Source organism: Heterodontus francisci, chromosome 13 (assembly GCF_036365525.1).
Source record: "Heterodontus francisci isolate sHetFra1 chromosome 13, sHetFra1.hap1, whole genome shotgun sequence".
Taxonomy (NCBI): Eukaryota; Metazoa; Chordata; class Chondrichthyes; order Heterodontiformes; family Heterodontidae; genus Heterodontus; species Heterodontus francisci.
Genome location: NC_090383.1, coordinates 120,013,976 through 120,034,386, shown reverse-complemented (window position 1 = coordinate 120,034,386; position 20,411 = coordinate 120,013,976). Strand labels below are relative to the sequence as shown.

Below are 20,411 nucleotides of genomic sequence, written 5' to 3'. Positions count from 1 at the left end.
TTCAGATGGTTCCAAGTGTTCTGACTGGTGTCTCTCAGTAATGTCTCTTGTCTCTCTCTATGTTACAACAGCCGGTTAGTGGCATTGCCAAGAAGCACCACGCAAGTTGGTAATTCCCTCATCTCTCACTGCAAACACAATGCTGAGTCTAATTTTTCTCTTCAGAAACACTTATATAAACCAGAAGCACAGGCCAATACATTCCCTTTAACACTTTATTCAGCAATCTTGCATTTTTCTTTAAATGAGTCAATTTCTGAACATCTACAAGGTTAATTCAGAGCCTAGGATATATTTTAGTCACTGGCCCGGCATGGACCTGTCTCTCTGCCTCTCTTCGCCCCACATTCAGTCAATGTTTACTCCAGCACTGATTCACACCTGATTCCCCAGAAGGTCAATGGGCTGAATGGGGAAAGTGTAAGGGGTTGAGACTGAGGGGACAGCTGTTTCAGGGAGGGCACAGAGGTGATATACCAAATGGCCTCCTTCCAACTGTAAAATTCTGATTTGAACATAAGAACTAGGAGCAGGAGTAGGCAATTCAGCCCCTTGAACCTGCTCCGCCATTCAATACGATCATGGCTGATCTCATCTCGGCCTCAACTCCACTTTCCTGCCTGTTCTGCATAACCCTTCAACCCATTACTAATTAAAAATCTGTCTATCCCCTCCTTAAATTTACTCAATGTTCCAGCATCCACCGCACTCTGGGGTAGTGAATTCCACAGACTCACGACCCTTTGAGAGAAGCAATTTCTCCTCATCTCTGTTTTAAATCTGCTATTCCTTATCCTAAAACTATGACCTCTCGTTCTAGATTGCCCCATAAGAGGAAACATCCTCTCTACGTCTACTTTGTCAATCCCCTTAATCATCTTATATACCTCAATTAGATCTCCTTCCATTCTTCTAAACTCTAGAGAGTAAAAGCCTAAACTGTTTAATCTCTCTTCAGAAGACAAACCCCTCATCCCTGGAATCAATCTAGTGAACCTCCTCTGAACTGCCTCCAATGCAACTACATCCTTCCTCAAGTAAGGGGACCAAAACTGTACGCAATACTCCAGGTGCAGTCTCACTAATGCCTTGTACAGTTGCAGCAATACTTCCCTACTTTTATACTCTATTCCTTTAGCAATAAATGCCAAAATTCCATTTGCCTTCTGCTGCTGCACCTGCGTACTAGTTTTCTGTGATTCACGTTGCTGTCATTTCTCTTAATAATATTTAATTGGAGAGTGACCTGCAATGTTGGTAAATCAATTGCGATTAAGCCATTGCCAAAATGCTCCTTCTATAAACCTGACCCTTCACATTTAATGATTGTGAGATTCTCCATGTCCCAAAAGGATAATGTGGCCATGGAGACATGATGATTACTGCAGTCTACATTAATTGTTAAAACACACTTTGGGCCCATCAGTGAATATGTTTTTGTGAACAAGCCCTTTTTTTCCCCGACGGTTGCCAGCAGACGATTAAAGGATCAGCTTAATCACATTGGTAATGCATGTTATCACATGGATATCGGATAAATACGTCAATCTTGCTCTGACCCTTGTGTGTTGCATAGCCTGTCAAACCACTGGTCAGAGGCAGCCATCTTGCATGGAGCTGCCACACTGTGATGTCATAGCATTGTAATGTCACATGGCACACAGTCTAACCAGGAGGCCTCAAAGATTTGATCTGAACATGAGATATTTGTACAGGGGGGATTGGCGGGTGATTTGTGGGGTGGGGAGTGTACTTATATATTTACAGTCACTCTCCCATTGATCCCAATCCTCCTGCACTCCGGATCCCACTACCTCGTGGGATGTCCTGCCCCATGTGCCCGAAGATCTGCAGGTCGAGGATCAGCCAGTTCAGTCACCTGAAAACCCATGGCAGAAACTAGCGATCTTGAGTTGACGTCATCCTCGAATCGAGGGACAGCCAACGACGGCGATCCCAATCCCTCCAGTACAATAACTCTCTCATTTGAATAACCCTAATATCTTTCTCTCTGATACAATTGGCTGAATGTTCCTACATTGCTGCCATCACAATTGCTGAGGTGCCCACCATCAAAAGCTGAACGGTACCAACCATATTATCACCTTGGTTACAGAATCAGGGCAGAGGCTGGGCACTTTTCGCTGAGTGTCTCAATTCCTGACCTCTCCACTTTCAGCTCAGGAGTGCAATGGAAAACTCAACCAACTGTCAAGAAACTCAACACCATGCAGGACAGGCATTTATCCCTGAACCAACACCTCAAACAGAGGATTTGCTCATTTATTTCATTGCTGCTTGTGGAACTTGCAGTGTTTCTGCATTACAACACTTCAAAATGTATGTAATTGGCTGTGAACAGCTCTGGGACATCCCGAGGTTATGAGAGGTGCTATATAAATGCAAGTCCTTTCTTCTTTCTAGTGTAGAGACAGAGAGCTATGCATTGCATTGAACTCATCACGAATGAACACCATGCTTCAGACAATAAATAGTATGAGTCAAAGTGCTGGTTTCAGCTTTAAGTATTATGCATGCATTGTGTGCACCCCCAGCTGCATTATGTCCCACATAATGGAACCCAGAATCTTTCAACTGTGTCATTCCTTCAATTTATGTTCAGCTTACAGTGGCCTGCATCCTCAACTGTAACACTGGCTCTTTGGATACACATGACTGCCTATCAGACAATGTGGGAATAACACTTAACTCAGCACAACACCACTGAGCATCCTCCCACACCTTTAACTGTTAGATATAGACTGCGACAAAACAGCTATTGGATCTCTGCTCTTGGGCTCCGTGTTTTATTGGCAGTAGGTGAGCCTTGTAGACCATAAAATCCCCGCATTCAATCTGTGCCGTTAGTTGGTTTTAGCATTGCAGCAATAGGGGCTACAACTGGTCGCAATGCATTGGTCTGATAGTAACAGCTGAAGCAGAGGGAAATACAACAGCAGCATTACTTTTAGATTGCTACAGCACAGACACAATAGGCTAAATGCCCTCCCACTGTGCTATAAACTCCCCTTGTCCATGATATAGGGACAGGGGGGAAGCTAAACCAGTGTTCACTAAACAATTACCTCTGTTGGAAGAGTGAGCGAGCATGAGTCAGTGTGTACGCCAGTGTGCGAGAGATTATGTGCGTGCGAGAGTGAGTGAGAAGGCAAAAGGGGCCACTGTATGTGGACGGTATCCAGATTAACTATTCAGGATCAGTGTCTTGTGCTGGAAGCATGTCTGTGTAGAGATTCTGTGGAGCCAGGACTGACCCTGACTGGCATCACTCGGTGCCTCAACTCCAAGGTGGAAGTGCAACAAGGAACAGACAGACCGTGACATTCGGCCCCAGCAGGGAATCAAGGAAGGGAGCAAGAGCAGCTTACTCAACACACACAGAAAATAACTGATTCAACACCCAGAATTACCATGAATGAAATATTACAACCACATGGACTGCAGCAGTTCAGGAAGGCAGCTCACCACCACTTTCTCAAGGCAATTAGGGATGGGCAATAACTGCTTTCCGAGGCAGCGACGCCCACATCTCGTGAGCGACTAAAAACATTAAAAACAGAAATAAAGTGAGGCGGCTGTGAATGAGCAGGTGGAATAATACATAGCTGGAAACTCATCATTTGATATAAATATACAAATCATTTATTTAACCATTACATAGTAAAAAAAAGAATAATCATAGTGAGTGAGTCAGATTGCAGTAACATCCGGTTCGGAGGAGCGATGTTGCATGGAGCTGGGATTGATAATCAGGGGCTGTAGTTCCACAGTGGACTGATGTCTTTACTGTCCTCACACTTTTTCGCGACTCTGTACTGAGTCAGGGAGACAAAACAGACTGTAACTAGACTGACCACTGACATGCCGACCACAAGCATCCACAGAACGTCTGGCCCAGCTTGTTTCACCTCAACGAGCATCAAAATGACCTGCACCATGTGCGGTCGGCTCCCCCGAGCCCGGCCTCTGGTCGGCATGCCGGAACCCCGCCTGCGGTCGGCTCCCCCGAGCACGGCCTCCGGTCGGCATGCTGGAACCCCGCCTGCGGTCGGCTCCCCCGAGCACGGCCTCCGGTCGGCAGCCCCGAGCACGGCCTGCGGTCGGCTCCCCCGAGCCCGGCCGGCATGCCGGAACCCCGCCTGCGGTCGGCTCCCCCGAGCACGGCCTGCGGTCGGCGGCCCCAAGCACGGCCTGCGGTCGGCTCCCCCGATCCCGGCCTCCGGTCGGCATGCCGGAACCCCGCCTGCGGTCGGCACCCCCGAGCACGGCCTGCGGTCGGCAGCCCCGAGCACGGCCTGCGGTCGGCTCCCCCGAGCCCGGCCGGCATGCCGGAACCCCGCCTGCGGTCGGCTCCCCCGAGCACGGCCTGCGGTCGGCGGCCCCGAGCACGGCCTCCGGTCGGCGGCCCCGAGCCCAGGCCTGCGGTCGGCTCCCCCGAGCCCGGCCTCCGGTCGGCATGCCGGAACCCGGCCTGCAGTTGGCTCCCCCGAGCACAGCCTCCGGTCGGCGGCCCCGAGCACGGCCTGCGGTTGGCACCCCCGAGCCCAGGCCTGCGGTTGGCACCCCCGAGCCCAGGCCTGCGGTCGGCTCCCCCGAGCCCAGGCCTGCGGTCGGCTCCCCCGAGCCCAGGCCTGCGGTCGGCTCCCCCGAGCACGGCCTGCGGTCGGCTCCCTCGAGCCCGGCCTGCGGTCGGCTCCCTCGAGCCCAGGCCTGCGGTCGGCTCCCTCGAGCCCAGGCCTGCGGTCGGCTCCCTCGAGCCCAGGCCTGCGGTCGGCTCCCCCGAGCACGGCCTGCGGTCGGCTCCCCCGAGCCCAGGCCTACGGTCGGCTCCCCCGAGCCCAGGCCTACGGTCGGCTCCCCCAAGCACGGCCTGCGGTCAGCTCCCTCGAACCCCGCCTGCGGTCAGCTCCCTCGAACCCCGCCTGCGGTCAGCTCCCTCGAACCCCGCCTGCGGTCAGCTCCCTCGAACCCCGCCTGCGGTCAGCTTCCTCGAACCCCGCCTGCGGTCAGCTTCCTCGAACCCCACCTGCAGTCGGCTTCCTCGAACCCCACCTGCAGTCAGCTCCCTTGAGCCTGGACTGAATGCTTCTGATGTTTGCTAAGCAGGTGCACTTGTTTCTCTGAATGGTAGAAGTATTGCCCCTGGCGATAGGACATCTCCTCAGTGCTGATCCACTGCTGCTCCTTAAACTCTGGGAAGAAGAAGGAGATTTCCCTTGCTGCCGATTCTGTCGAGTCTGAAAGGGAAAAACGAGAAACATGCATCAGAATAGGACAGAAAGCAACACTGCAAAACATTCAGGTCTCACAATGGAATGAATGACCCCCCTCCTGGACTGAACCTTCAAATTCAAAGAGGGTTAGAAAGAGTTCTGTGAACCTGATTGTTCAGCCTTGACCAAGAAGAAAACCAACACCTTGTTAAATGGGGTGAATTTCAAAGAATCATACAGCACAGATGCAGGCCATTAGACCCATCAGGTCTGTGCCTTTTTTTGAAACAGCTTTTCAATTAGACCCACTCCCCTGCACATTTTAGTACATACCCAATATTTACAAATAAACTTATTTTAACCAAGTAAAGATCACAGGGTCAAACCGGGACTGCTCAGCTGAAGTTTGAGTGTGCCTGCTGTTAGCAGAGGGCACAATCCTGGTGTAGCAGAGTCAATGTGAGCTGAAGGCTGCTCTCCATGTCTCACAGTCCAAACCATCTAATAAAACCACTCGGGGACAGGGAGGGAGAGAAAATGTTCACGGATTCACAAGGTTTCCCCTCGCTGATATTGTTTGATAAGCATCATCAGAGCCCAGCCACAAGGCCTGACCAGAGATCAGATGGGGAGCCTACACCTGAAATGTTCACCTGCCTGCACTCGGCTTTTGCTGAGTGTTGCCAGCATTGTCTGTTGTTATTGTAGAAGTAACTGAGGGACAGTGAGTGAGAGAGATACTGGGGCAGGTAATATTGTAGTGCTGGAAGTAAACAATGGTGCAACAAGTTAGAAAGCAGCAGTCTAAAGTTGCCTCTGTTTGAGATAGCCTTCAATACAATAAGGGTAGGTATAAGTTGAAGACAAACATTCCTTTTGCTCGAGAGCTGGGCTTCAGAGATACAAGGAGGTTACCAGACTCTCTAGTGAAAGCCCTCTCAGTCCCAGTAAAGCCCTGTTTGAGCTAGGGATCCTCACCTGAGCCATGCGTCGTGTTCCTTGTGTCTGTCAGTCCATAGTTGCCACGGATCGATTCTGGAGCAGAGTAGCGTGCACGGAACACCTTGGTGGGGCCCATCAGATGACGCCAGCGCGAGACTGCATCTTCGTGAGCCAGGACGTATGCTCTCATGGGTCCACTGCCAAACAAAGAGAGGTGAAGCAGCAAGGTTAAAGGCAAAGCAACTTTGCCCACAACTGTGAAAGGAGATAGTGGCAATGCCAGACTAGACAACACCGCCATCAGAAATCCAGACTTTGCTTTGTAGTGCCTGTAAAACCCACCTGGCCATGAACTCCACCACTCGCTGATAGAAGAATCTGCCTGTAAATATACAACAAATCAGAGAAAACATACACTTACACTAATGATGAAATCAGACCAATTAACAAGTGCCGTCCATCCACCTAAACAGGGACTTTAATGTCTCATTCGAAAAGCAGCATCTCCAACAGTACAGCACTCCCTCAGTACTGTCCCTCCGATTGTGCGGCGCTCTCAGTACTGATCCTCCGACAGTACAGCGCTCCCTCAGTACTGTCCCTCCACCAGTGCGGCGCTTCCTCGGTATTGACCCTCCCTACAGTGGAACGCTCCCTCAGTACTGCTGCTCTGAGAGTGCAGCATTCCCTCAGTACTAACCCTCTGACACTGCAGCACTCCCTCAGTATTGAACCTCCCTACAATAGAACGCTCCCTCAGTACTGCCGCTCCGAGAGTGCAGCATTCCCTCAGTACTAACCCTCTCACGGCAGCACTCCCTCAGCATTGCCCGTCCGACAGTGAGGTACTCTCTCAGTACTGACCTTCCCTCAGCACTGCTGCTCCGAGAGTGCAGCATTCCCTCAGTACTGACCCTCTGACACTGCAGCACTCTCTCAGTACTGACCCTCCCTCAGCACTGCTGCTCCGAGAGTGCAGCATTCCCTCAGTACTGTCCCTCTGACACTGCAGCACTCTCTCAGTACTGACCCTCCGACAGTACGGCGCTCCCTCAGTATTGTCCCTCCGCCAGTGCGGCGCTCCCTCAGTACTGACCCTCCGATAGTGCGGCACTCCATCAGCACTGCTGCTCCAAGAGTGCAGCATTCCCTCAGTACTGTCCCTCTGACTGTGCGGCGCTCTCTCAGTACCGACCCTCCGACAGTACGGCGCTCCCTCAGTATTGTCCCTCCGCCAGTGCGGCGCTCCCTCAGTACTGACCCTCCGATAGTGCGGCACTCCATCAGCACTGCTGCTCCAAGAGTGCAGCGTTCCCTCAGTACTGACCCTCTGACACTGCAGCACTCCCTCAGTACTGCCCCTCCCACAGTGGGGCACTCTCTCAGTACTGCCCCTCCCACAGTGGGGCACTCTCTCAGTACTGCCCCTCCCACAGTGGGGCACTCTCTCAGTACAGCCCCTCCCACAGTGGGGCACTCTCTCAGTAGTGCCCCTCCCACAGTGGGGCACTCTCTCAGTACTGCCCCTCCGACAGTGCAGTGCTTCCTCAGTAGTGTCCCTCCGACATGCAGCGCTCCCTCAGTACTGCCCCTCCGACATGCAGCGCTCCCTCAGTACTGCCCCTCCGACATGCAGCACTCCCCCTCCGACATGCAGCACTCCCTCAGCACTGCCCCTCCGACAGTGCGTCGCTCCCTCAGCACTGCCCCTCCGACAGTGCGTCGCTCCCTCAGCACTGCCCCTCCGACAGTGCGTCGCTCCCTCAGCACTGCCCCTCCGACAGTGCGTCGCTCCCTCAGCACTGCCCCTCTGACAGTGCGTCGCTCCCTCAGCACTGCCCCTCTGACAGTGCGTCGCTCCCTCAGCACTGCCCCTCTGACAGTGCGTCGCTCCCTCAGCACTGCCCCTCTGACAGTGCGTCGCTCCCTCAGCACTGCCCCTCTGACAGTGCGTCGCTCCCTCAGCACTGCCCCTCTGACAGTGCGTCGCTCCCTCAGCACTGCCCCTCTGACAGTGCGTCGCTCCCTCAGCACTGCCCCTCTGACAGTGCGTCGCTCCCTCAGCACTGCCCCTCTGACAGTGCGTCGCTCCCTCAGCACTGCCCCTCTGACAGTGCGTCGCTCCCTCAGTACTCACCAACAGGCTGATCCTTTATGTTCTGTAATTTCAACTTTCAAGAATTGCCACCAAGTTCTAGGTAATGACCATCTGAGAATCTAACCATCTTCCCTTGACATTCAACAGCATTATCATCGCTTAATCCCCCACAATCATCATCTGGGGGTTACAAAGGACAAGAAACTTAACTGGACCAGCCATATAAATACTGTGGTTACAAGAGCATGTCAGAGGCTCCCTCAGTACTGACCCTCTGTCAGTGCTGCACTCCCTCAGTATTGCCCTGACAGTGCTGCACTCCCCCGGTACTGCCTGGACAGTGCATCGCTCCCTCAGCACTGCCCCTCTGTCAGTGCAGTGCTCCCCCCATTCTGTCTCTCCGCCAGTGCAGCGCTCCCTCCATACTGCCCCTCCGCCAGTGTAGTGCCTCCTCCGTACTGATCATCGACTGACTGATCCTTTATGTTCTGTACTTTTAACAACTGCCACCAAGTTCTCGGTAATGAACATCCAAGAATCTAACCATCTTTCCTTGACATTCAACAGCATTACCATCGCTCAATCCCCCACAATCAACATCTGGGGGTTACAATTGACCAGAAACTTAACTGGGCCAGTCATATAAATGCTGCGGTTACAAGAAGAGGTCAGAGGCTAGGAATCCTGCAGCGAGTAACTCACCTCCTGACTCCCCGAAGCCTGTCCACCATCTACAAGGCACAAGTCAGGAGTGTGATGATATTTGTTAATATTCCCAGGAGTGTTGTGATGAAAGGTCACAGACCTGAAATGTTAACTTTGCTTCTCTCTCCACAGATGCTGCCAGACCTGCTGAGTATTTCCAGCACTTTTTGTTTTTGTGTGTGATGGAATACTCTCCATTTGCCTGGATGGGTGCCGCTCCAACAACACTCAAGAAGCCAGACACCATCTGGGACAAATAGGCCTGCTTGATTGGCACCCCATCCATCTCCAGCACATGGGGGCTACAAGATGCACTGCAGCAACTAGCCAAGGCTCCATTGACAGTATCTTCCAAACTCGTGACCTCTACTGCCTAGAAGACCAAGGGCATCAGGTGCATGGGAACAGCACCACCTTCACAAGGGCAATTAGGGATGGCCAATAAATACTGGTCTTGCCAGTGACATTCACATCCCATGAATGAATTAAAAAAAGGAAATATTTGAATATACTTGTCAATATTCCCAGGAAGGTGGACCCATACCTGAATGCTCTGCGTAAAACTTCCGAGACTCTTCCTGACCCCATTTTAAGTACTTGTGCATCAGGATGATGAAGTTGTTGTCCAATATCTTCTGATGGATAGCCTGAAATCAACAGTCAGCAAAAGGTGATACAGAGCTACAGAGATTCGAATAGTGAACGATTACAGCCCTCGGGACCCCCTGGGGAAACAATCAGGGTTGGTCACAAATCCGTGGGGCTGCTCCCCTGGTCTGATAATTCTTCACAGGTCAGTCAACCTCAATGTTGGGCATTGGGACAGGTGAAGAAGTCTTCTAAGTTCAGCTGACCCAGTCCACACCCAACAGACACACCCACACAGTCTCAGCCAGAGAGCAGCCACCCTGGCTGACCTCACACTGACAGCCTGCAGCTCTCCCAGCCTCAGCTACACACCCTGTACGATCCATATGATGAACCTTGACCGCTGAACATGTTCACAGTTACCCAGCTCACTACAGTTCCAGCTTTCACCCAACACTACAGACCTCAGAAACTGCTTAGAAATGGCCAAAACCGTGGCATGGGGGGGAAATTATAAGGTATATTTAATTTGTTATTTTTTTTCATAAAAGACGTGGTTGGAAGGTCTAGGGTGATCTAATTGTGTTTAAAGGGAGTTGATGGGGCAGATAGAGAGCAACTATTTCTACTGGAGGGGGAAGCCAGAACAAGGGGGTAGAATCTTAGAGCTAGGGGGTTCAGAAGAGAAAGCAGGAAGCTGTGAAATAGAGAAAGAAATGTCAAACACTGTTGCCAGATCTTTCTACACTGTGTCAGCTGTGGCTCAGTTGGTAGCACTGTTACTTCTGAGTCAGAGGTTGTAGGTTCAATTCCCACTACATGGACTTGAGCAAGAACTCAGGTTGACATTCCAGTGCATGACTGAGGCAAACCTGAGAACTTGCAAACTCCGCACAGGCAGTACCCAGAACCAAACCCGAGTCGCTGGAGCTGTGAGGCTGCGGTGCTAACCACTGCGCCACCCTCAGTTATCCCTCAATTATCACATTGATGTTTGTGGCAGCTTGCTGTGTTTCCTATATTATAAACAATGACTACATTTCATATGTACTTCATTGACTGTAAAGGGCTTTGTGATATCCTGAGGTTGTGAAAGGTGCTACGTAAATGCAAGACCTTCTAATACTGTAGAGTGTGCTCCCTGTTGGGGCATAAAGCTGAGAAATGACGGCACTGCCAGCTGGAAGCCATCAGTACTGCAGCTAAAGGCCAATTTACTGAGATTCCTGCAAGATTCAGACAAGCACTGGAGAAGGAAGAGGTCTTCAACTCATCTAGCCTGCTCCACCATTCAAACAGAACAAGAGGATCTGAATCTCGGCTCTATTTACCCACCTTTGCTCCATATCCCTTGATACCTAATAAAAAAAACTATCAGTCTCTAAAGCTCTAATTGACTGTCAGTCATTTGGGAGAGAGTCCAGAATTCCAATATCACCAACACCATTGTGGGGAAATGTGTTTCCTGACAGCACCTCTAAACAGTCTAATTTTAAGATTGCGCCCCCGCAACCCCACGCCCCCCGGTCTAGATTTCCCCACCAGAGGAAATAGTTTCTCCTTATCTATCCTATCAAATCCTTTTACCATATTAACTATCTCAATTATATCACCCTTTAATCTTCTATATTTGAGGGAATACAAACCCAGTTTATGCAACCTGTCCTCATAATTTAACCCGGTTTTCCTTCTGGTAAATCTGCATTGCACCCCCTCCAAGATCAATACATCCTTCCTGAGGTGCAGTACCCAAAACTGAACGTAGTAGATGGGGTCTAACCCAGGCTTGTTGCCCTGCAAATCCAACACAGCAATTGGCAGGTCCAACTGATTTCCCAAGGTCATCACTGCTTCCAGTTGCAGGGGTGAACTAGTGGCAACAGTTATGGGGAAAAGCCGTGCTGCATTAGCAGGTGAGGGGTAAAGACACACTGCAGCAGGGTGTGGGAGAAGGCAGCACTGCATTACAGGGTGTGGGAGAAGGCGGCACTGCATTACAGGGTGTGGGAGAAGGCGGCACTGCATTACAGGGTGTGGGAGAAGGCAGTACTGCATTAGGGGGTGTGGGAGATAGCAACGCTGCATTAGAGGGTGTGAGAGAATGGCCATGCTGCATTAGAGGGTGTGGGGGAATAGCCGTGCTGCATTACAGGGTGTGGGGGAATGCCTCGCTGCATTAGGGGGAGTGGGGAAATGGCCGCGCTGCATTACAGGGTGTGGGGAAAATGGCCGCGCTGCATTACAGGGTGTGGGGAAAATGGCCGCGCTGCATTACAGGGTGTGGGGAAATGGCCGCGCTGCATTACAGGGTGTGGGGAAATGGCCGCGCTGCATTACAGGGTGTGGGGAAAATGGCCGCGCTGCATTACAGGGTGTGGGGAAATGGCCGCGCTGCATTACAGGGTGTGGGGAAATGGCCGCGCTGCGTTACAGGGTGTGGGGAAATGGCCGCGCTGCGTTACAGGGTGTGGGGAAATGGCCGCGCTGCATTACAGGGTGTGGGGAAATGGCCGCGCTGCATTACAGGGTGTGGGGAAAATGGCCGCGCTGCATTACAGGGTGTGGGGAAATGGCCGCGCTGCATTACAGGGTGTGGGGAAATGGCCGCGCTGCATTACAGGGTGTGGGGAAATGGCCGCGCTGCGTTACAGGGTGTGGGGAAATGGCCGCGCTGCATTACAGGGTGTGGGGAAATGGCCGCGCTGCATTACAGGGTGTGGGGAAATGGCCGCGCTGCGTTACAGGGTGTGGGGAAATGGCCGCGCTGCGTTACAGGGTGTGGGGAAATGGCCGCGCTGCATTACAGGGTGTGGGGGAATGGCCGCGCTGCATTACAGGGTGTGGGGAAGGGAAAGCGCTACTGCAAACTGCTCTTTTCAAAATCTGCCACACGATCAAAGGATACGATTGAAAGCAAGAAAAACACAAAAGCTCTCTCAGAGGAGGAGGAAGGGAGGGAAAGGGAGAGAGAGAGAAAAAAAAATGACTACACTTGAAAAAGTACTTCACTGGCTGTAAAGTGCATTGAGAGGTTCTAAGGTTGTGAAAGGCGCTACAGAAATGCAGATTCTTCCTTTTATTTCTTGTAAGGGAGACCTGTCCCTAAATCTCTTGCCCGGTGCCATTGTGAGCTCAACTCATAGCTAAATGAAGATCCAGAACTCTTAACTTACTGCATTAGGTTTCCTCTACAGGATGCAGCACAAGCTTAGTTGCTGCATTCATGGTGTGGCAGGGAGAGGGATTTCAGCTCCTCATTCTCATAGCTCTCCACACAGGATTGAGGAAAGAGGCACAGACTCCACTCCACTTAACAGCACTACTGAGAGAGGCGTGTGAAACCACAGGTGGAGGTCAGCCACTCGAACCCATTCTGCTATTCAATCAGATCATGGCTGATCAGCACCCAAACTCCATTTACCCACCTTTGCTCCATATCCCTGAGCCAACAAAAGACAATTAACAGCCTTTTGAGGGACAAAGTTGTAGATTTCCACTACCCTGTGTTTGGAAAAGGTGCTTCCTGATTTCACTCCTGAACAGCCTAGCTGTAATTTTTAAGATTCTAGATTCCCCCACCAGAGGAAGTATTTTCTCCGTATCGATCCAATCGAATCCTTTTATCATTTTATACACCTCGATCAGATGACTCCGCAACCTTCTAAACCCGAGAGCACACAAGCATAGTCAATGGTGTCAACTATTGTTCAGCACTCTCGCCTCTATCAAAAAGCTATGGGCCACACTCCAGGGACTTGAGCACATCATCCAGGCTTACGCTGAGGTGCAGTACTGAGGGAGTACTGCTAAGATCTTTCAGATGAGATATCGAACTAAGGACCCATCTGACCTCTCAGGCAGACGTAAATGATCCCATTGCACTATTTCAAGGTATAGTAGAGGAGTTCTTTCCAGTGTCCTGGGGCGAATATTTATCCCTCAACCAATGTCACTAAAACAGATTATGTGGTCATTATCACATTGTTGCTTATGGGATCTTGTGGCGCACAAACTGGCTGCCATGTTTCCTACATTCCTTCAATGCTACATTTCAAAACTTACAGTCCTCACCACTTATAGCTGGCACGTTTGTGCTAACATGATTGGCCTGCTATATGTGATGGCTGGTATAATGGGGTAACACTATTACAGCACTCCACTAAATAGCTAGAACGGTATAGATCACAACTGAATAAATTAAACAAAACTGGGTGCGATGCAACTAGCTTTATTGAAACCATAATGGCATATATATATATATATATATATATATATATATACACAGATATATAAAAAAGGAAAGATTTGCAATGGAAAAAGCAGGGAGTGGATCTAATTAGATAGCTCTTTCAAAGAGCTGACAAAGCTTCGACAGGCCGAATGGCCTTCTCCTGTGCTGTATCATTCTTTGAAAAAAATAAAAGGTAAAACAGTCTTTAAAACTAAAAAAGTAATAAAACATTAAACTACATTAAAAATTTTAAGATTGTACATCAGTCCTACAGGTTTCCAAGGTGCTCTGGGATCAGAGTTTGGGCAGTCTTCCTCAGGCAATACGGACGCCAGACTAGATCGACCTTTCGAAGAGTCTCCCAGTCCGGTTTTATATCGGGGTGCTGCTCCATAGCACGTCGCAATGTGAGAACTGCGGAGCGCACATCTGCCGGCGTGACCAAGCTCTCTTCACTATCCAGGTCCTGCTCTCCCTCCTCTGGCTTCTGGGCTCGCATTGCATCCACCACCTCTCCAATGTCGTCCGTCTCAGCTTCATATGGAGCATTGTGGTCCCCGAGGTGACACAGGTGGGAGAATTCTTCCTCTGTCAAACCGTCCGGTGCAGCCACAGCCTGCAATCCCCCGATTATCCCACCATCAGTCATTAGAAAGCCCGCTTTCTTGAAGCATTGCTGAATGGTTTGCTGATCGACCGAGTCCCAGGAATCTTTCAACAGACGGACGGCATCCAAAAGAGAGATTCTTTTTACACACTGGGCTGCAGTCAGCTCCGTCCTACTGTCCATCTCTTCAAGAACCTTCTCCCTCATTGCCTTGATGTAATGTTGCTTCATACGGTAGATGATGCCCTGCTCCAAGGGTTGGGTCAGACAGACGGTGTCGAAAGGGGAGAACACAAGACGGATGTTCCTTAGCCCAGAGACACAAGGGTGTCCAGAAAAGTTATCCAGGAACAGGACAACTCGACGACCCATCAGCCTGCGATCCCACTGGCGTATCCATTCACAGAAAATGTCCCCAGTCATCCAGGCAGTCTTACTCGCCCGATAAGTCACAGGCAGGTGGTGGACTCCTCTGAAGCAGCGGGGATTCTGCGCCTTTCCAATCACCAGCAGATCACATTTCTCACTGCCATCCATATTGCAGCAGGCCATAACGGAAAGTCTTTCCCTGGCTTTCTTACAGCCGATGGAATCCTCCCCTTGTGAGGCCAGCATGTCATATCCAACACACCTGTAGAAAACACCAGTCTCATCACAGTTAAAGATGTCCTGGGGTCCGTAGCCTTCAAGTAGCCTGGGTAACACCTCTTCTGTCCACTCCTCCACACCTCTCCCTCCAGAGTTGTGCTTCTCCCGCTGTGGACGTCGGAACACTATGTTGTGCCGCGACTTCCATCGCTGGAGCCAGCCTTCCGAGGGGTTAAAATCGGGCTTTCCTAGGGCTGCGGCCAACAGCTTGGCCTTTTGGGATAGAAGACGGCCACTGACGATGGCATCTCTCCCATGTGCGTTCTGGAACCAGCGGAGCAGTGCCTCTTCCACTTCCACATCCTTCCCCTCACGCTTCCTTTTCCGGTTGGGATTGGAGTCCTGATGCCATTCGCTGTACAGCTTGTCTCGCTGCTTCAACAAGTCAGAGACAGTGGACTTGGGAAGCCCGAGGTACTGGGCCAGGTCACGGTGGCTCATCTTGGGCAGCTCGTCAATCTTGCTCAGGAGCTCAATCTTGGCTCCCAGGCTCATGGATTTCCTCTTTCCAGTCATGTTTGCTGCTGCAGTCAGTGTTTAGTGTCAGCTGTAACCCCACACCACAGAGATTAGAACGGCTTGAGTACACAAGAAGTTACTGGATGGGAATGAGGAGATATTTACTTATGTTTATTCTTGCATTCAGTGCACCTTAATGAAGGTGTGAACTAGTGTATAAGTACAGCTCTTCCTACCGGAAATGAAGAGCATTTAGGACACTGTAATTGGCAACTTTAAAATAGACTTTAATACAGATGGCTAATGGTCATCACTTTTCAGCCATTTTAAGCGACTGGCCGGTTTAATCGTGGACATTTTAAGTGGTGGGAACGGCACCTTCTTGGCCATAAAGTGTTTGAGACGTCCCAAAGTCAAGTAAGATGCATGTTTTTTTCTTCCTTTAATTGAACTGTAGGCCAATCCACACACATATACCAGGAAGGTGCGGGAGTTGCTAAACGTCATAATAAATCATGCAGCAACTAACGCCCCCAGGATGAATGCGTTAACAGAAATCTCCTACCTGCAGAATTAGTGGGTGAGCCACAGCATCAGGTTTGATCAGAGCCAGTGTGAGCTGGAGTAATGGCCTTGTGTGTCCAATAGGGGCCTGCATTTTCACAGCACTGAGGGGTTTAACATACAATCACAGTGGTTAATGAAAAGAAGTTTCAGCATAACTAAATATGAGTGATAGAATCATTTACGACACAGAAAGAGGCCATTCTTCCCAGCAGGTCCATGCCGACTCTCCATGGAGCTATCCTGTCAGCCTCACACCCCCACTCAGTCCCTGTGGCCCTGCAAGTCTGGTTCTCTCAAGTGGCCATCCCACTTTCTCTTGAAGTCTCCACTTCCATCACCCTTGTGGGCGAGTTTCAGGTCATTACCAGCCGCTGCGTAAAATAGTCCTTCCTCATATTCCCCCTGCATCTTTTGCCCAAAACCTTCAATCTGTGTCACCTTGTACTATCAGTTAATGGGAACAGCTTTTCCTTGTCTAATTTATCTAAACCTTTCATAATCTAATAATCTAATCTCCCCTCAATCTCAACAGGGGGGGGGGGGGGGGCAACTGGGAAGGAGGGAGGAGGAGAGGGTGAGGAGGGAGGAGAGGGAGGTTTATGGGTGGGGAAGGAGCGGCTCCGCTCAATCGCCGGTCGGGAACGGGAGTTGGTGCCGGGTATCAGCGGGGTCCGGAGCCCGCGCGCCCCATCCCCGCCGCCCGCGGAGCCACTCACCGGCTCCCGCCGCCATGGAAACCACCAACCGGAAACCGTCCGCCCCGGAATCAGCTCCCCCACTTCCTGTGCCGCACCGACGCCCGCTCCCGGGTGCCTCAGACCCGGAGATTGGTTCCGAGCCCGGGTACCGGGCCTGGGCTGGGAGGCGTCGCCGAGTGCGGGGTCGGGCGGCGGGGTCGGGCTGCTCTCCCTCCCCCCGCTCTGATTCCAGCTCCGGGTCTGTTCATTGGTGACATTGTCGTTGTAAATGGTTCCCTCATTGCAGGGTTTGTCTGGATCTCTTCCAGCATTATCAGCCCCTCCCCCATCAATATCTTCTCCTAAATCTGCCCCCATCTCTCCCACAACTCCTGCAATCAGGGGTTTCCCTCACCCTCCCCCTCCCCCTCACCAACCTTAGAAACAATGTCTCCTGTGGCTGTCACCATGAGGGGACTTTTATGCAGTTGGTCGCGACGGATTTGGTGGCGTGCGGGGTGATATAATTAGGCGGGAGGTGTTTGATCCGATTCGCGACTGCGGGATATTGGAGAGGAATTAAGTCAGCGGCAGCTTTGCGGCATTCCAGGGTTGCCCCCAGCACAGTGGCGGATTGCGGCTTTGCATTCATTTAAATAGCATGAATACTCATTACCCTACACATAGTTAGGATTTAGCCCTACCTGCAAGATGAACTGAACGGTGAGTGATATTCCCGTGCCACCCGGTTCACGAATGTTTCAACATGGCGTACAACAGTCGGATTTGTGCAGTTTAGTCTCAGGTCTGTGCTAAACTAACACCACCATTGGAATGGATGTTTGCCTCCAGTCCCGGAACCAGCGAGGGTGAATCATCTCAGGAGATGGAAATGACAGCATGGGCAGGGGCTACATGGAGGAGCAGGGGTGGGTAGTTGGGGAGGGAAGGGTGGGGCAGATCAGATGCATCGAAGAGCAGGGCAGGATGGAGTGGAGTAACCAAATTGTTGAATGGTTGATGTTGAGGGTGAAGGTGCATGTTGTCAGCTACGGGGGTGGTGGGTGGATTAGATCAGTACCGTGTGAAGATATTTGACAGGAGCCTAAAAGGAGTGATGAGTGCTGTCAGCGCCGGGGAGCTGTGGGGCAAATTGAGGGTACTGGCTAGCAGAGAGAATAGGCACAGTCATTGGGGGCAAATGGATTCTGTAGAGGGAAAGTCAAGACTAATGGGTGGGAAATCGACATTTTCATATGGAAAAGAATGGGATTCGGCAGCAATGGTCAGTTCGATATTAGGAAGTTCAAGGATAAGAGTTGGCATGTCGATAGTAATAGGAGTAGGAACAGGGAGAGGGATGTCATGAATGCATTGTGCACAGTAATGGGGGAGGCTCAATGGTAACAGAGGGAAAGGTAACAGTAACATCATGTGGGACAAGCTAGAAGTTTGCAGGAAGGTGAGGAGACTTGCCCTGAATTCCATGTGCACCATTTTCTCCAATGGACGCTCAAGGAGAGTAGGAGGAGGCAAACAACAGTGGGTGTGTCTTCAGCTCGGCTGCAATTTGAAGGCACATATAAGGGAGCTGCTCATTGCCTCGACGTTTCAGCTCAGCGTCAAAAAAGGGTTGAATCACCACACTCTGCTTATTTGTTCAGAAAAGCCACAGCGACATGGGTCTCATACACCCAATTTGTCCAGTGCCACGGGAAGAAGAGCAAAGAGAGAAACTAAGGAGGGCTCTTTTTCCTCAACTCATGATGCCTGAGTGCCAGCAACAGGCAGAACAGGAAGGTGAGGATGCTCTGAATGATAAATCCAGGAACGGCCTTATCGAAGACGGGCGCCGGCACGCCATTGCACCCTCAGGATGAGGATAAATTACCTTCAAATGTCAGAGAGGCTGAAGGATGTCACACGAAATGGTCACAGAAATTTGTAGCATCCTGCAGCATGACCTGCAACTGCTTGGGTTTGGTGGGAATCCCTTGCCAGTTGCCCTCAAGGTGACTGCTGCACTCAATTTTTTTTTACAGCAGCTCCTTCAAGGAATCAATGTGCAACATATGTGGCATATCGCAGTCTGCGACCCACAGGGTACATCAAAGAGGTGACCAATGCCCTTTTTCAATGTGCCAATGATTTCATTTACTTACCTGTAGATAAGGACAGCAAGGTCTTCTGCCTTCAGCACCATCGCTGGGTTCCCTAAAGTGCAAGGGGTGATCGACTGCACCCATGTGGTCATTAGAGTTCCCTGGAACCAGCTGCTGTCTTTGTCAATCGCAAAGGCTTCCCCTCTTTCAACGTGCAACTGGTTTACGATCACAGCCGAAGAATCAACTATGTTTGCGCACATTTCCCAGTGAGCTGTCATGACTCATATATTTTGAGGAATGCCCAGCTACCAGCAGTTCTCGAAGAACGAGGGTTGTTTTTGCGAGTGGAAGCCTGTAACCAGTGGTGTACCACAGGGATCGGTGCTGGGACCCTTGCTGTTCGTAGTGTACATTAATGATTTAGACGTGAATATAGGAGGTATGATCAGTAAGCTGGCAGATGACACGAAAATTGGTGGTGTCGTAAATAGTGAGGAGGAAAGCCTTAGATTACAGGATTGTGGCAGCACAATGGCGCATCCTCACAGCTCCAGCGACCCGAGTTCAGTTCTGGGTACTGACTGTGCGGAGTTTGCAAGTTCTCCCCGTGACCGTCTGGGTTTCCGCTGGGCGCTCCGGTTTCCTCCACAGCCAAAAATTTGCAGGTTGACAGGTAAATGGGCCATTGTAAATTGCCCCTATGTTAGGTAGGTGGTAGGGAATATGGGATTAATGTAGGATTAGTTTAACTGGGTGGTTGTTGGTCGGCACAGACTCAGTGGGCCAAAGGGCCTGTTTCAGTGCTGTATCTCTAAATAAAGAAATAAAATAAATAAATATAGATGGGCGGAGCTGTGGCAAATGAAATTTAATCCTGAGAAGTGTGAGGTGATGCATTTTGGGAGGACTAACAAGGCAAGGGAATATATAATGGATGGTAGGACCCTAGGAAGTACAGAGGGTCAGAGGGACCTTGGTGTACTTGTCCATAGATCACTGAAGGCAGCAGCACAGGTAGATAAGATGGTTAGGAAGGCATATGGGATACTTGCCTTTATTAGCCGAGGCATAGAATATAAGAGCAGGGAGGTTATGATGGAGCTGTATAAAATGCTAGTTAGGCCACAGCTGGAGTACTGTGTACAGTTCTGGGCATCACATTATAGGAAGGATGTGATTGCACTGGAGAGGGTGTAGAGGAGATTCACCAGGATGTTGCCTGGGCTGGAGCATTTCAGCTATGAAGAGAGACTGAAAAGGCTAGGGTTGTTTTCCTTAGAGCAGGATAAGGCTGAAGCATTTGCAACAATCTTCAGCCAGAAGTGCCGAGTTGATGATCCATCTCGGCCCCTTCCTGAAGTCCCCAGCATTACAGATGCCAGACTTCAGTCAATTCGATTCACTCTGCGTGATATAAAGAAACGACTGAGGGCACTGGATACTGCAAAGGCTATGGGTCCTGACAATATTCCAGCAATAGTACTGAAGACCTGTGCTCCAGAACTTGCCGTGCCCCTAGCCAAGCTGTTCCAGTACAGCTACAACACTGG

The 20,411-nt window shown here is 50.7% G+C and overlaps 1 protein-coding gene across 3 annotated transcripts; it reads right to left on the bottom strand.

The window, feature by feature from the left end:
* Positions 1-3,640: 3,640 nt before the first annotated feature.
* nme6 (NME/NM23 nucleoside diphosphate kinase 6) lies at positions 3,641-16,857 on the bottom strand. 3 transcript variants are annotated; one of them, XM_068045615.1, is made up of 7 exons: positions 16,796-16,857; positions 16,078-16,180; positions 9,524-9,626; positions 6,519-6,558; positions 6,213-6,373; positions 5,074-5,258; positions 3,641-3,836 (listed from the first exon to the last, which is right to left on the bottom strand). In XM_068045615.1, exons 2-6 carry the CDS (start codon positions 16,168-16,170, stop codon positions 5,080-5,082), a joined length of 576 nt encoding a protein of 191 aa, XP_067901716.1. In that variant the 5' UTR covers positions 16,171-16,180; positions 16,796-16,857; the 3' UTR covers positions 3,641-3,836; positions 5,074-5,079. The 3 variants fall into 3 exon arrangements, with proteins under 3 accessions (XP_067901716.1, XP_067901715.1, XP_067901714.1); XM_068045614.1 differs by lacking the exons at positions 3,641-3,836; positions 5,074-5,258; positions 6,213-6,373; ... (1 more) ...; positions 9,524-9,626; positions 16,796-16,857 and adding an exon at positions 13,811-15,600 and having other exon boundaries at positions 16,078-16,163; XM_068045613.1 differs by lacking the exons at positions 3,641-3,836; positions 5,074-5,258; positions 6,213-6,373; ... (1 more) ...; positions 9,524-9,626; positions 16,796-16,857 and adding an exon at positions 13,812-15,651 and having other exon boundaries at positions 16,078-16,158.
* Between the last annotated feature and the right edge of the window lie 3,554 nt (positions 16,858-20,411).

Excerpts from the sequence above, each read along its gene's own strand:
- nme6 (XM_068045614.1), bottom strand. The coding sequence starts at position 15,569 with ATGACTGGAAAGAGGAAATCCATGAGCCTGGGAGCCAAGATTGAGCTC.